Source organism: Coturnix japonica, chromosome 8 (assembly GCF_054131305.1).
Source record: "Coturnix japonica strain WE chromosome 8, WE-NBRP24, whole genome shotgun sequence".
Lineage (NCBI taxonomy): Eukaryota > Metazoa > Chordata > Aves > Galliformes > Phasianidae > Coturnix > Coturnix japonica.
In genome coordinates, this window is record NC_140670.1 from 29713793 (window position 1) to 29730205 (window position 16413).

At 42.2% G+C, this 16413-nt stretch overlaps 1 protein-coding gene across 1 annotated transcript in view; it reads left to right on the forward strand.

Moving 5' to 3' along the window:
- The window catches only part of DMBT1 (deleted in malignant brain tumors 1), a 39084-nt gene that overhangs the window by 16574 nt on the left and 6097 nt on the right, over window positions 1–16413 (forward strand). Inside the window, exons 28-45 of the mRNA XM_085555415.1 lie at window positions 121–168; window positions 1082–1393; window positions 1653–1697; window positions 1974–2021; window positions 2488–2535; window positions 3002–3155; window positions 3404–3612; window positions 4373–4545; window positions 4939–5333; window positions 6344–6615; window positions 7247–7417; window positions 11332–11427; window positions 12953–12994; window positions 13893–14204; window positions 14652–14930; window positions 15208–15519; window positions 15714–15755; window positions 16217–16333. Of these exons, the coding sequence (XP_085411541.1) occupies window positions 121–168; window positions 1082–1393; window positions 1653–1697; window positions 1974–2021; window positions 2488–2535; window positions 3002–3155; window positions 3404–3612; window positions 4373–4545; window positions 4939–5333; window positions 6344–6615; window positions 7247–7417; window positions 11332–11427; window positions 12953–12994; window positions 13893–14204; window positions 14652–14930; window positions 15208–15519; window positions 15714–15755; window positions 16217–16333 (3075 nt within the window). The remainder of the gene's footprint in view (window positions 1–120; window positions 169–1081; window positions 1394–1652; window positions 1698–1973; window positions 2022–2487; window positions 2536–3001; window positions 3156–3403; window positions 3613–4372; window positions 4546–4938; window positions 5334–6343; window positions 6616–7246; window positions 7418–11331; window positions 11428–12952; window positions 12995–13892; window positions 14205–14651; window positions 14931–15207; window positions 15520–15713; window positions 15756–16216; window positions 16334–16413) is intronic.

A 16413-nucleotide genomic window follows, 5' to 3' on the forward strand; every position in this document is an offset into this window, starting at 1 on the left:
GGGGTTGTATCTCACCTTGCTTTCAGTCATAGGGGGCACAGAGCTGACAGATATGTTTTCCAAGTCTACATTCACCTCCACATGCCTCACTGGAGTTTCTTTCCCTCCCTGTCTCCACAGCTGCCACATACACAACCACAGAAAGCTCCGTTCCATCCATTCCTTCAGGTATGTCTTCATTATTCTTCGTTTTTCTCTGCACTGCTTTAGGGTTCTGATGCTGTCTGAGTGCTTGAGTTTTGTCTTTTCCGTAGTGTCAGAGAGTCCTCTAACATTCAGAGCTGGCAGGGACCCACAGGGACTTGAGAGTCCATGTGTGGGCTCTGCAAGGGGTGGCCCGAGAGATAACTCACATGTCCAAGTGCACTGTCCAGCTGGTTATTCAGCACTGGCAGCCCAGGAGCCATGGCCACTTACTTCCCTGGTGCTCCCTGCAGTGCCCACCCTGCCTGTCTGTGCACAGCTGTTCCTGGTACTCCATCTGATCCTCCTGATGCATCTTTAAGCCATTCCCCTTTACCCATCATGAGGAAGGTGTATCCAGCAACCACATCCCTTCTGAGGCTCCTGTGCTCTTTATGCTCAACAGACCAAGTGACCTCTGTCACTCCTCATAAATCATGGAATCTAATTGATTTTTCCATCATTTCTTTCACCCTTCTGTGGACACGCTGTAAATGTTTAGCATTCTTATTCTGTAGAGCTCAAATCCAGAGCGAGTGTTTGTGTTGCAGCCACAAATCTGTTGAGTGAAGTTGGATTGGTGTTCCCTGGCTGCCTGAGCTGTGCTTAAAGCAGCACAAAATAGACTTGGCACCTCTGGTGAGGAAGGCAGGTCTTAGTTCAGTGGTATGGAGCTTTCCATCCTCCAGAACTCCCACATCCTTTCCATTAAGTGCCTGAGACACAGAAGAGAAGAACGGGAGAGCAGGGTCTTGGAAGTGAGGCGCCTAATTCAGCTGAGTGTAGCAGTCCTCGTGGCCTCAGACTTGTGTGCTGTTTAATTGCAGTGTGAAGGGAAGGGAGGGTGTGTGTGTGCTGCAGTGTTTTCCCATGTGCTCTTTGTCCCCTCCTTTCCCAGGTGCCTCTCTGAGCTTGGTGAATGGCCGGAACCGCTGTGAGGGGCGCGTGGAGATCTACTACAGAGGGAATCGGGGCACGGTCTGTGATGATGGCTGGGACCTCAGGGACGCCGATGTTGTGTGCAGGCAGCTGGGCTGCGGCTTTGCAGTTTCAGCACCAGGAAATGCCAATTTTGGACCAGGCTCCGGCACAATTTACCTGGATGATGTTCATTGCACGGGGAGTGAGTCGTCCCTGTTTCAGTGCAGGAGCAATGGCTGGGGCGTGCACAACTGTAACCACTATGAGGATGCCAGTGTTGTCTGCTCAGGTACCACTGATTGCCTTTCCCAAATCCTGGTACATGCTAATGAATTGCTGCTCCTTTGCCTGGCATGGCGATGTTGTGAGGCCACGTTTTCAGGCTTCTTTCTGCAGTGCTCCCGTAGGAGATGTCAATGCTGAGACCCCCACGCTGTGCATTGCAGTGTGACAGGGCAGCACCGCCATCCCCAGAGCTGGGAGCAAACCTGGTGCGCTCCTCTACCCCAATGTCACTCACTTGATTCTTTCTCTTCCTCCTGTAACAGCTGCAACTTCTGGATACCCAACTTCCTACCCATGGAGAACTACACGTGAGTCTGCATATTCCACATTCTCTTCCTGTGCTTTACTTTGGGGTTATAGGTGTTAACACCCCAGCCATACAATACGTAGCCCCCTGGTGTGTCTAAGAAGATGTTGTTGGGAAGCCTACATTGAAGGGATGGGCCTGGTGCTGCCATAAATATCAGTGTGGTTGTATTTCACCTTTCAGTCATAGGGGGCACAGAGCTGAGGGATATGCTTTCCAAGTCTACATTCACCTCCACATACCTCACTGGAGTTTCATTCTCTCCCTGTCTCCACAGCTCCCACATACACAACCACAGAAAATTCAGTTCCATCCAGTCTTTCAGGTATGTCTTCATTATTCCTGGTTTGTCTCTGCACTTTTTTAAGGTTCTGATGCTGTCTGAGTGCTTGAGTTTTGTCTTTTCCGCAGTGTCAGAGAGTCCTCAAACATTCAGAGCTGGTTGGGATCCACAGGGACATGAGAGTCCAAGTGTGGACTCTTCATAGGGTGGCCTAAGAGATAACTCACATTTCGGAAAGCACTGTCCAGCTGGTTATTCAGTACTGGCAGGCTGGGGGCCATGGCCACTTACTTCCCTGGTGCTCCCTGCAGTGCCCACCCTGCCTGTCTGTGCACAGCTGTTCCCAGTACCTCAGCTGGTCCTCCTGATGCATCCTTTAGGAGACTCCCCATGCTGTGCATTGCAGTGTGACAGGGCAGCACTGTCATTTCCAGAGCTGGAAGCCAGCCTTGTGTGCTCCTCCATCCCAATGTCTCTCACTTGCTTCTTTCTCTTCCTCCTTCAACAGATGTTAGTACCTCAACTCCTGTTCCTACTCCACCATCCAGCACACCTGGTATGTATCTGACTTTCAGTATTTTATTTTATTTTTTGCTTAATTTTTATAATTTTTCCTCTATATTTTATGTCCCACTGTTTTTTTCTGTTATACTCTTATAAATTCCCTATTTTCCATATCTTGTCATATCTTCCTTTTTACTCTTCCATTCCTCTGATTGTCCTTTGAGTGTCTTTAGGCCTCCATCAGGTCTTTGATCTTTTGTATGCTTTAGTACCATTTTAGCCAGTATCTGCTCCTTTCTCTCATGCCCTTTCATTCCTCTAGCCTGCTAAATGCAAATTAGCAGTTTCGATTCCTAGTTCTGCAGTGATTACACCCATTGCCTGGGTAAGAAGTGCATATCCATTCATTTTATCTGGAAACTTTACCACCATTTGCTTTGGTATGTGTACACTCGCTGCGTATCAATTTGTTGATAAGGAAGCCTAAATGAATCTCATTTTCATCTCCTTTTTTTCAGCTCAAAAATTTTTTTGTGGTAGCTTCCTTTCAAATTCATCTGGATCAATTCGGAGTCCTTTTTACCCTTCAAATTATCCAGATAATGCAGATTGCTTGTGGGAAATACAAGTAACGAACAATTACCGCATTATGCTCACATTTGGAAGCATTCAGTAAGTAAATTGCTTGTTTTCTGGGTAGTAAATGGGTCCAAAATCTCAACTTCAAACACAGTTCTCAAACATTTTCCCCATAGTTAAACGTGTATTATAAATATTACCTTGAATATAAATATTACCTTGAAAATGTGCCCGTGCAGCATTCTAGTTTGTTGTTTATTTGACATTTAAAATACTGAAGTTTACCAAATGCATTTTACCCAGTTTTCATGTTTTACCCTTTATTCATGCTAATTCCTTAGGCTGCAAGGTGTATGCCGATATGACTACATTGAGATCTACGATGGTCCACCAAGTACCTCTCCTCTGCTTGGAAGAATCTGTTCTGGTTATAATATCATGTACACATCCTCCTCAAATATGTTGACAGTCAGATTTCACAGTGACTCTAGATATTCAAACAGAGGGTTTTATGCTGAGTATCGCTCCTTTCCTGCAGATCAGGACACTGGTAAGTTTCCATTCACTTTATACCATTTTCTTGGCTAAAAGGCTTTTATTTCTTGATGTTATTTGACCAAGTATTTGTTAATGCTTTTGAACCACTCCCAAAAAAACGACATTCTTACTTGAATTTCTAAGTGGTTATTAACTGATCACTTCCAGATAATTATTTTTTTTGTTTCAAAAAGACCTTCAAATATCAAATTGATTCCACTTACATGTTTTTTTTTTAATGGTGGTCAGTCTAAACTCAGCTTTATTCTTATCACCTCATTATTTTCACCTTTTTTTTTTCTATTCTCGTGGACAGTATCTTGTGGAATCATGGAAAAATTCATTAGAAAGGATATTTGAATTTTTCCTACTCCAACTATTCCAAGCAGCACCAGATCATGTCCATTATAAATTTATGTAGCAATAGAGGTAAAATTGGACTCTGAGCTGCATCTCCAGGGGTCTTACTAGCAGAGACTTAGATCATTTCCCCCTACTCAGTTCAATTCTTGTCCCTCCAATTCTAAAGTGATGTAGACAGACTGGACAGTAGTAATTCTGGATCAAGGTGTCATCAAAATACTGTTGTATACTACACATTTTTGTTAGGAGAGTAACTGAAGGTCAACTGAAGATTGGCAGAGATTATTCGTATCTAAGTGAAAGGTGTAAGAATGAAATCCCTTCTGTAAATGGTAAAAGCTTTTGCATTTGGTGAAATTTTACACAATTAATTACATGAATTAACTAATAATTCATATTTTCTGCCCTAGCCCTCTTTTGCTTCCCAACTCACATGCGCGCAGTTGTAGAGAGAAGCTATCTCCAGTCACATGGTTACTTTGCGTGGAATGCTAGTTTGTCCGACTCTTCTTGTAGACCAAAAATTACATCGACCCAGGTTATATTCAACATCCCATACAACAGCTGTGGTACCCGTAGAGAGGTGAGTGTCAATGTATTCGAGAGATATCTCCAGTTCTGGGCACAGAAACTTAATAGGCAGTTGGAAAACTGACAAGAATTTCATGGGGGCATTGCTGTCTGTAAGCATTCAAAACACACAAAAGAAGCTCGTCTTTCTGGAAGCTAGGCTTAATTAATCATTCCTACTTGTCCTTCTTAGATTTTAAGTAATAACTGTATTTATTTCAGAGTGATGCTTTGGAAAAGAAAGTGTAGGATACGGTGAACAGTCACATGTAGGATGCTTTGGGTTTTTGAGTATGACACATTCTTTCTGAGTAATACTAGGATCTGACACATACAGAAGTTTGTACTTCACAGTGTGAACGTAACTACATGCAATAATCCTGCACTCACCTAATGTGTTAAACAGAGCAGCAACGAGACTTTGGACTATTCCAACGTGATAAGAATATTTCCTTCTGATTCCATCATCAAGAGGAAAAAGGACCTTTACTTGCATGTGAACTGCAAAATGCTCCAGAAGACCTGGGTGCAAGCAATGTACATTGCTGATGGCTCTGCTGTTACTGACATTGATGAAACCCAATATGGCAGATACAAAGTGGACTTGGAATTCTACAATTCCTCCTCTTTCCTTCTGCCAGTGACTGACTTTCCTTACCATGTTGACCTGAATCAGAATTTGTTCCTTCAAGCATCTCTTCACAGCAATGACTCAAATCTGGTGCTGTTTGTGGATACATGTGTGGCATCACCTAGTCCTAACAGTTTTACAGCAGTGACCTATGACCTGATCAGAAGTGGGTAAGAACTTTCTTAGGAATGATTTTGAAAGTATCTGGATACAGAGATCTTAAAGTGAGTCATTTATGAGAGATGAAATTTGGGACCAGTGTACATTGGTTGTTATTCTCAATACAAATAGACTTTTAAGAAATATCTTCTGGCATAGCCTAAATAAAATAGAATATGACAATTGAAATCTCACTGGCAAGTAGCAGTCAAGCTCCAATTTCACTCCAGGAGGCAGTGTAGAAACTGAGGTCTGAACTTGTTTCTGACATAGATGAATGAAATATAGGGATGCCAATGGCTCTTTGTTTCTGTACACCAGAATCAAAGTTTTGTAAATACTGTTTCCTCGATTTGATACAAAATTTGCCTTCTAATTTGGAATGGAATATTTGTGATCTCTTGTAAGTAATGCTAAATGGACAAAGAGCTAAAAGCAATCAAAGTGTTGCTCTTTGTGTCCCGTTTTCTTCCATGAAAGAAAAACTCTTGCTAATTTATTTCCATTCTGTGCTTAGTGGGATTTGAATCTTTCTACTTCCTGAGAAGGTGTTCTTATTGGTAACCTTAGCAAAGTAGGAGTCAAGTAGTCAACCATTGCGCTGGAAGTCTATGGCTTTTAAGAGGCTTGGGAAGTGACCTGTAGCCTCCTGTGCATGAGATGAGTGTCCTCCCTTTTACACGTTATGTGAATATGAGGAATGTTTTCCTCTTTTTTAGATTGCTTTTGATTCTATCTGTAAAAATACTCACTCATTAAGCAGAAACAGAGAAAGAACACTCAACCAGGACACAGGTCAAATAGATTCTGGTCTTTTTCCAGTTAATTTGTATTAATTTGACATGTAACAGTGTCAAAAGAAAGTGTGTTTACTGAGTTTAAATTCAGTAATATCCCCTTATAAATATCATAGGCATTGGGTTATCATTAAGTATAAAATAAACTGTGAGAAATGTGGGACCTTTTATGAGGAAAATGAGCCCAGTGAAAGCTAATCTGTTAATTTTGTCTTTCTCTCTAGGTGTGTTAAAGACCCCACCTACTCTTCTTACTATTCACCATATCCAAGTGTCACGCGGTTTGCGTTTAATGCTTTCTCCTTTGTTAAGCGCTACCCATCAGTCTACCTGCAGTGTGAGCTGGTGGTGTGCAGATATGGTGACTATTCTTCCCGCTGCTACCAAGGCTGTGTGAACAGGTTCAAGAGGAATGCAGGATCTTCACAGGGAAAAGTGAGTGTTGTCATTGGACCTGTTCAGCTTCAGGAGGCTCCCGTTGTGAAGAGGGATGCTGGTGAGTGCAAACTTCCACTTCTATTCAAAGCAGGGCTCTGTATATTGCTGTGTGTTTGCATATCAGTTCATAAACCCAGTCCTGAAATATCCCTTTGCTAGCTTATTCACAATCCTACCGTAACATAAAGTTGTTTTTAGTATTCCTATACAAATTTCCTTTTTGTTATACTTAGACCAACTGCTTGTTCTGCATGTTTTCTCAGCATGATTGGCATCTTTCTTATTTATTAACAACCACATTGTAGGTCCCCTTGAAAATATTTCCCTGTGCCCTATAAATGGTGTCTCCACTGTTAGGAAATAGCATCTTGTGGTCTTGGAGTAATTGTTACAAGCTCATAAAATCACTTGAGTTGGGAGGGACCTTTAAAGCCATGGTGTCCAACTCCCTGCAATGAACAAGGACAGCTGCAGCTCAAACATTCTTAGCTACTTTTTAAGTTCCTTCCATAATCTTTGCTTGTTTGGTGTGGACACAGAATCATTTTTTAAACATCTGATAATTTGCTTTCCATTCAGATCCATATTGCAGATCTGATCAGATCCATTTTGTATCAATTTCTCCTTATTTTGAAATGGACTAGCTCAGGAAACAAATGTAAGCCCTTCTCTTTCTCTCTCACACACAGAGCTGGCCTCTGACATCCAGGTGAGAGGGGAGCTCAAGAGCACCGCTCCTGCTGCCAGCTCCCACATTCCTCTGGCTGTGACCATTGCTGTGCTGGCAGCTGCCGTCCTCACAATGGGAGGACTTCTTCTGAAGCGCAAACTGCAAGAACCCATCCCCTACCAGATAATGTGAGAGGTGACCAAGAGTCCGCAGGTGGAGGGTGCAATTGGGATGTTTCAGAGCATTTCAACTGAGCTCCTGCTTTGATGTTGTGTCTCAGGAGACTGATTTTGGTGGCTTGGGAGAGAAGAACTGATTTCTTTTGCCACTGCTTACATGCAGATAGAACGTTTGTGTGGTGTTCTACTGATATTAAGTACTGTAAAGAGTAGCCCAAGAAAAATATTTCTTTTAGAGGAAAGTATCTCGATAATCGGCCATAAAATAAACTACATGGATATTACACATAAGGAATTGTTCCTGCACAGGGTTACTTTACTATGGGGACACGGTTCTTCACATTTATGTTTCTCTGAGAAAATGTAGGTTATTTATAAATATTTGCACAGAAGATAAATACAATCAAGCCTATTATGTGTGTAATTAAAAAACACAGGGGAGGAAGCATTTGTAATGTAATAAGTAATATTTGCAATATTACTTATCTTTTTCTGTATTTGCAAATACACTGCTTATGTGTCTGAGCTCACTTGATTGAAGGATGTGGTTTCTGAGAAAGTGCCTTTGCCAAGGAGTGGTCTGTACTCTTGTTATTACGCATTTCCAAACCTGTAGTGGCAAGGGGAATGTACGCAAGTTGCCATAAGGAAGTGTGACCGGCCTCATATCCCCGTGTGAAAACAAAATAGTAACAATATTAATAAAGGAAGAACTTGTTGGTAAGAACTCCCTTACTACAACCATATTTGAAGGGTAGAGCAGTCAAGGAAAAGGGCCATCCTCTCTGCCCTTCACAGACCTACTACTTTCTCTTCTGCACCAGCTCCTGTTGTTGCACTGCTGTTGTGCTACCCCATAGCTTTTCATAGTTTGATGGCACTTCTGCATCTCACGTTCCTGAGAGTATCTTTGTGATCAGACTAGGAGAAATATCCTAGGCCCAGGATGTTGATGCCTCCAATCAGCAACATGCTTGTGCTTTTCAGATTGTTTTCCCGTGCTACACCTGCACCAGGGGTTCTAGTTGAAGAGATAGATAGATAGATAGATAGATAGATAGATAGATAGATAGATAGATAGATAGATAGATAGATAGATAGATAGATCAAGGTTGTACCAGAATACAGTGTAGATGTACCAAGTGCAGTGCTTTCCATATTAAGTGCTGTTGTGAAAAACAGTAGTAAACTGCTCAACTGTTTGATGTCCCAAAAACCATTGTCCCTATCTCCCCACAGTTTCCTTGATCCACACACATTGTAGGAATGTGGAGTTCAAGAACTCTATAGGCTTGATGAGGAAGAAAAAATCATTTTCTGAAGTAACTGCTCTCAGTGAATGGCCCTTCTATTAAGTACCTTCCCTCCCATCTCCTGTCCCACCACATGCAGGAGCTCTTCTATTGGTAAAGCCAAGGGACATGACTCTCAGCTTTTCCCATCCACTTGTTCCCTCACTGTAAAACAAACACAAATCGATTTGTATTGACATGCTTCGTATCACACAGGCAACAGAGCCCGAGAGGCCATCAAGGAACCTGATAAATTTGACTAAACTGCCTTATTGGATCATTATGCAGGTGTTCAGACTATTGTCCCTTTGTGAAGAAATCTGTGGGCACCCTCATTCCAGTGTAGATGCTTGGGATAGTTGTGGATGAAAGCTGATTGATCTCCTGTGTCGTTTCAGTTGTTTTCATCTGAACATCACAAAATCCAGAATGTCTACAGAAACCTCCTAACAACCGGCAGCAGAACATAAAGTGTTTTCAAAGCCCTTTCACAGAGTAATATGCTGAGAAACACTTCAGCTGCTGGAAGTCGTTCTAGAGAGAAAAAATGCATTATTGCAAGAGACCATCTACCCAATGGGAAGGATGGAAACATCCTCTTTATGCTATTTGACTGAATTAATTCCACTTGATCTGAACATAGTAGTTACCTATTTCTACTGTGCAGATTGTCCAATGATTAAGAGCTCTAGAAGTGCATAGAGCTTTGACATTTGTCACAAAGAATTAATTAATGAAGAATGAAGTGAGAAAATAAATAAGTATTGTTTGTTTACCTGGATGACTTAGTGGGTGTTTTTTCCACTGAGCCATATGAGAAACCACTTCTGTGTTCCCCTTCCTCCTACGCCTTTTCAGTTATTACAAGAGTTTGGAGAATTGCTGTCCATCACTTACTCTTGCTTCACTGATTGCAGCGTTGGATTGGTCAGCCAAATGTACGGTATTTTTTTCTGCTTCTTGCCAAAATGTCAAAACCAGAAGAATATGAATAGTGAATACCAAGTTGCTGGGTACGTTTCCTCATTTGTATGTGAATGTGGTTGTTTGGACAAAGAAGAAATATATTTACTCTTCACTTAGATTTGCTTTCAAGGCTTCCAACCTTATCTTTAGCCTCTAGCGTTTTGCACTTCCTTCTTTCATTCCAATAATGCAGGCCTTTGTGGAAAGACCTTCTAAGTAATTCATTTTCCCTAGGGCTCCTTGGATGCAATAGATTTGTACATTACAATAACTGTGCCACAGATCTTGACTGCTGATAATGCTATTCAATTTACAGCCTTGATGGCTGTAAAGGTAAGAATTGGGTGCAGAATGGTATTTTGGCTCTTCAGTCTTAGGATAGCTGTCAGACTACTAGCCACTCTGACAAGAGAATGATGAATGAGAATTAAACCTTATTTTATGCTTTGGAGAACCTTGGATATATTTTTCAAATTTTAGAGCAGATGTAAGTTGTAAACTAACTTATTTCAATGTAATTAGAATCCACTGATTTTTCTGCTTGGTTTTCACAAAAAGCTATCAGCTGCCCCTGACATTTTCTTGACATTTTCTTGTCATTAACAGCTTCGTGGTGAACAGAGTATGAATTTTGACATGAACTTTAAATGCCAAAAGCAGATACATTCCTGTTGGAGCTGCAAGGTTCTTCAGGTATCTCACAGTGATTCACTTAAAAGCCTTGGAACAGCCTCTCTAATTATCTGGAGCAAGTTGCCCATGTAGCGTGGTAAAGTATGTATCACTTACATGCAGTGGTGTGAGATCCTCTCTGCTTATGGCTGAGGCGTTCAAGAAAGTAAATAAGCAAGCACTGATGCCTCTCTGAGATCTGCTCTTCTTGTTACCACACCTGGTAACTGGTAGCTCAGCCCACAACCACAAATTGCCCCCTCTCCTTCCCTCAAATCTCCATCATGTTGCCTCTCCAGTGGCTGCTATGGCCACTAAGACCCTGCAGCCACTTGCAGCCCCCTTCTTGTTGGCTCTAAAGGTAGGAACACCAAAGTTGAGGTGGAGCTAGCAATGCTGATGGGACCCAAGTGTCTAATTAAAGTGTCTATTGATTATGTTCTTTATGTTTAGCAGCAGCCACAGGTCTGGTGGATTATGTTCAGAAACTCCTATTTGTTCTTGATCACAATGCTATTTTATCATATTTTAAAGTATGCCAAATCTGTACCCTATTTGTGGCTCCCTGGGGAGCTTGCCTCACTAGCTGGAACCAAGGTATGAAGTTCCCTAACAGCCTTCTTGGAGGTAATCCCATTTGAATTTCAAAATCCCACTACCTTCTTCAGGCTTGCCAAGGATTGTCATCATAAAATAAAAGTAGAAGATTAATCAGCCAGAATCAAGAGGTATCTTTGGATAAGAGCTCATTTTGTTTGTACAACAAGGTGGTTGTAGGACTCATAGTAGCATAAATATTTCCTTCCAAGAAGTGGAAAATGTTATTCTTGAGATATTATCTTCAAGCAGAAACCAGGATGTGACAAAATATTGAATAACAAATCAAACATATTTTCGTTTCAGACTATCATGCCATGCTTATTTTACCATCCTCCTGTAGAAAAAGAGATCTATAAAGCCACTCCCCTTCAGAAATAGAGACTATATATCCTGATGGTTCTTTCCATCAACAGCTCCTGACGAGATGGGTACCACTATGATATTGATGTGCTTCCTTTTGCTTGGTGCAGCAGTTCTGGAGGCCAGATCAGGTAAACCACTTAGACTTGTTCCAGGGCACATGGAAAATGAAATATAAAGATTGTTGATTCTTTTAACAGAAATGATAGTCACGCTGGTATTGACTTGTGCAAAAGATTAAAGGTGAAACTGAATGCATCTTGATGTTAACAATTCTAGTAGAACAAAACTGTGCCTAATTATATAGAATCGTAATAATTAAAGCTTTTGGCAGAGTGCATTCTGCACCCATGGGATAGTCCTTGTCTTAGTGCCTTGTATTGTTGTTAGAGTTGCATCAATGACTGTGATGGATAAAAGTAATCAAAGACATGAAATGATTTTCATTCGAAAGAATTTTTGGTCCTTTTTTCCTTACATGACAGTCACTGTCTCCCAAGTGATATAGGTACCTTTGAGCTAAATAATACTGTGTATGATCTGCAATAATTGCAGGTGATTTTTCTAACTAGTTAAGCATCACTATCGCAAATTGTATTGCCCTCATCCAGTTTTCTTCATCTGTCCTGTCTGTCTTCTCCCTGCCATCTTTCTCTCACTCCCATTTTTGTTCTTTCTGCTCTTGCCTTCATCCCCCAGCCCTGCCTCTGTCTCCTGCATCACAGCAAGTGCTGCATTTGTAGTGTTGAAGACTTACGTTTTTGACACCTCTGAAGTGCAAACCAGGATGCATCCTATCTAATTAGGTGCCCAGCAAATTACCTTGCTTGAAGGAAAGTAAAATTGTTTTAGATCAGTTTTAGTTTCCCAATGCCAAGTTCATTTCTAGCCAGGTTTGCTTCTCCAGTTTGAAGAAATTCTGTAAGTACAGTTTATAAACTCGCATCTCCAAGTAAATATTTGAAACAATGGAGAAAATGTAGAAATCAAGGGCCAAATGTGTGTCTCCTTGCTTTGAACTGATAATTAACAGTGCATAAACAGGGAAATATTTACTTTGGACATTGTCTTGACAGCTCCTCTAGTCCATCAATGGTGAATTAGATGAAGAAATCCTATAGCTGGTAACTTCTCAAGATTCTTTTGCTTCGGATGACTTAGTGCTTAGTAACGAGCAAAATATATATTTGACAGACAGGCAAAGATGACAAATACAGCTTGTTTGTTTGATCTCGAAAGTATAAACCCTGGAGATCTTATGTTACAGCATTTATTTGGGGACTGACTTGCACTTTAATAAACTCTTTCACCAAAAATTGATCTAGAAACTTATATTTCTATAATATATAATACTAAACCAATATAATACTAAACCAAAAGTAGATGGGTTTCACATGAATTGCTGTATTTTAACAGCAGCTATCTTGGTGTGTTCATGAAAAGTTATTCAGCATTTCTTCATGTCTAACTGTTCTTAGGGGCAGGTAAGAACAAAAGCCAGTGGATTCCTGCTGAAATTCTTACAATCCCATTGTGCTCATTGTCCAGTTTTTTGAACAGTTAGTTGGAACTCTTGTGAAATTACCCCTAAAAACTGTAGGATTTTGTTGTGATATGTGGAATCTGGATCTTTAAAATTTTCTTACAATTTTACAGGAAGACATATTCCATATAAATTCCATAAACAAGGGAGAAGAGGTAAGAATGGCTGTTGCTTTTCTTCTCATTTTTTTTCAGAAGAATTGATCTGGTTTTATTCTGACGTCATTTTAAGCAATGTAGCACATTGCTTAGGGTCCTTAATGTTGCACATCAGTAGTATGGAATGGCTTGTGAATTTCAAATGATTTCCCTGGTAATATTTCTATGGCACCACTGCGGATACCCAATGAGCATAGGTTTAGGAAGAAGTGGCACTGGATATCCTTGCATTTTGCTGTGTCCCTAAAGCCTCAGCAATTTCCTTGAGCCTCTTTGAGCTTTGCCTCTGCCACCAGTTCAACAGTCTTGTTGATACTCACCTCTGGTAAGACATAGAATGGGGGAGGAAAAGCCATATCGTACTTTCTAAACTTACCTAGGATTCAATGCAAATTGCTCCATCTCCGTCTTCTTACCAGAAAATATCTGGAAGGCAATAATTAAAAGAAATACATAAACATATGTCCCTAAAGCATGACATTTTCCCCTTATCAACAAAGGAAAAAATGTCATTGCTATTTTTCTTGATGGAATTTTCCTCAGATTTCATTCTGATATTGAAATTCATTTTCTTTCATTTCCTCACCTACTGTGCTTTTGCTATGATCAGAGAATTTCCTTTCTTACAAAAATAATTTGCCCTTATCCTGCTAACTCCTCAGTAGAAATCTTGCAAGAAATACATGCAGCTGACTTACAGGTCTGGCAGAGAGGAAGAAAGTATGGTCTCTCCTTCCTCCATCTCTATCCACACAGAGGGCTAATACTGGGCCAGACAGGCAGCCATGGGGAACGGTGATATTATGAGGCAGGAGAATGGAATAAGCAACTTCTACAGGTCATTCCCAGCTAACGCATCCAACTGTGTTTGTGCACAACTCCTTCTCTCCCAAAGAAACCGGTCTCCACCTGGTCAACGGAAGGCACAGATGCGAGGGCCGTGTAGAGCTGTATTATGAAGGCCAGCTGGGGACGGTCTGTGACGACCACTGGGACCTCGCTGATGCCCAGGTTGTGTGCAGGCAGTTGGGATGTGGCCAGGCCGTTGCAGCTCCAGGCAGTGCTTACTTTGGCCAGGGCTCAGGCAGCATCCTGCTGGACGATATGCAGTGCCAGGGAAATGAGCTGGCCTTGCAGCAGTGCAATCACCGTGGATGGGGGAGACACAACTGCCAACACCATGAAGACGCTGGTGTTGTCTGTTCAGGTACTGGAATATTTTTACTTTTTCAAAATCTTTTTCTATAAATTGCATCCAACAAATGCATTTGTGTGTAGGGTTACTCAGACATACTTCTGAGATATAAAAAAAAAAATACAACAAACACATGCTGTTTGTATGATATCTCTATATCTCCTATACCCAGGTCTTGCCTGGCCCGTGGTGTTCCACAACACGGGGCAGGTGCCACAGCAGTGTCCTTCCCTGCCATCACCATCCGTAAATACCACTTTCAATTTAGCAATAATTTTAAAGCATGTCTCTTTCCTGCCCCCATTCCCTCTGTTGACTTCTGTCAAGATGGAGTGTGCTGGTAGAGTAATTTGTCCTGCCTCCATTCCCAAGGAACTGGGTTTCTAGCTTACACACAGACATACTCATTACTCAGACACAGTCCTTTGTGTGGGAATTATCCTTTATTTGTATTGACAGAATGGAGTTCCACAGGACCCACCCTTTCGCCAGCAACATGGCTGTCAGAGACAAGCTTTACATTAGAAACGACCACTGCTACAGAGACCACTACCTCAACGCCAATGACAACCATTCTGGATTTCATGACTTTATGGCCAGCAACATCGACAGAAGAGACACCTACAACAACACTCAGCACAGGACCGATAACAACTGGTGTGTCACAGTTGACTACCACATTGGACATGACAAGTGAAACGTTGGGGATGAGCTCGCCCATGGATATCAGCGCAGCAGGTAACGCTGCCGAGTGTCATTCACCAAGCTGCCTCCTTCCCTCAATATTCCTGCCCACACCTGATTGTACCAGAGCATATCTCCCAGCCCTGGGAAGAAAAAGTGGGGTCTCTCCTTCTACCACTTCTCTCCACACAGAGGGCTAATACTGGGCCAGACAGGCAGCCATAGGGAATGGTGATATTATAGGGCAGGAGGATGAAATAAGAAACTTCTACAGGTCATTCCCAGCTAACGCATCTAACTGTGTTTGTGCCCATCTCCCTCTCTCCCAAAGGAACTGGTCTCCACCTGGTCAACGGAAGGCACAGATGCGAGGGCCGTGTAGAGCTGTATTATGAAGGCCAGCTGGGGACGGTCTGTGATGACCTCTGGGATCTCGCTGATGCCCAGGTTGTGTGCAGGCAGTTGGGATGTGGCCAGGCCGTTGCAGCTCCAGGCAGTGCTTACTTTGGCCAGGGCTCAGGCAGCATCCTGCTGGACGACGTGCGGTGCCAGGGAAATGAGCTGGCCTTGCAGCAGTGCAGTCACATTGGATGGGGGAGACACAACTGCCGACACCATGAAGATGCTGGTGTTGTCTGTTCAGGTACTGGAACATTTTACTTTTCCAAAATGTTTTCTACAAATTGCACCCAATTTATGCATTCAAATGATTTGAGAGTAGGGTTATTCAGGCATCCTTCCACCAAGACAGCAATATGTCTTACCAAGATATCTCTACTACTGTATGCATACAGTCTTCAGAGCTGTACCAAGTGACACGTTTTTCTTACCTGGCAGGTATAGGTCCACTGAGTACAACAGATTGGCCCCATCTAATGGGTAAGTCATGCCTTCCTGGCTTTGCAGCACACTCCATCCACATCAAGCAGCACACAGTTGCTCCCACAAAGTAGCTGAGCTACTGCAGGAGTGCTCCAGTGGTGGTGATGAGGGCAAACCCTGCAATTGCCCATAGTCCCACAGCTCTCTCAGCTCCAGGGCAGAAACCTGCAAGGAAGTGCTCCAGCCTCAGATGCCTCATAATGTCCTGAGCCTCAGGGCAGGTGCTACAGCTGTGCCCTTTCCTGCCATCACCATCTCTAAATACCGCTTTCAATTTAATAATAATTTCAAATATGCTATTTACCCACCTCCATTCTCTCTGTTAACTTCTGTCAAGGTGGAATGTAATGAAGGTTAATTTGTCCCGATGCCATTCCTGAGGAATGGGGTCTGCAGCCTACATGAGACATGCCTGTTATTCAAACAATCCTGTTGTAAGAGGTTTTATCTGTTTGCAGGACTGAGTGCCACCATACCATACACTACCATGCCAGTCACCACACTGGAGACAAGTGTCCCAGTATCAGAAACAGATCTGGCAGAGAGGAACTCCGCAGTGGAGAACAGTACAGCAGGTAACTTTGCACAGCGTCAGTCACCAAGCACCTACATGCCCTCAATCTAACTTGCTAAATTCGATTACACTGGAGGACAT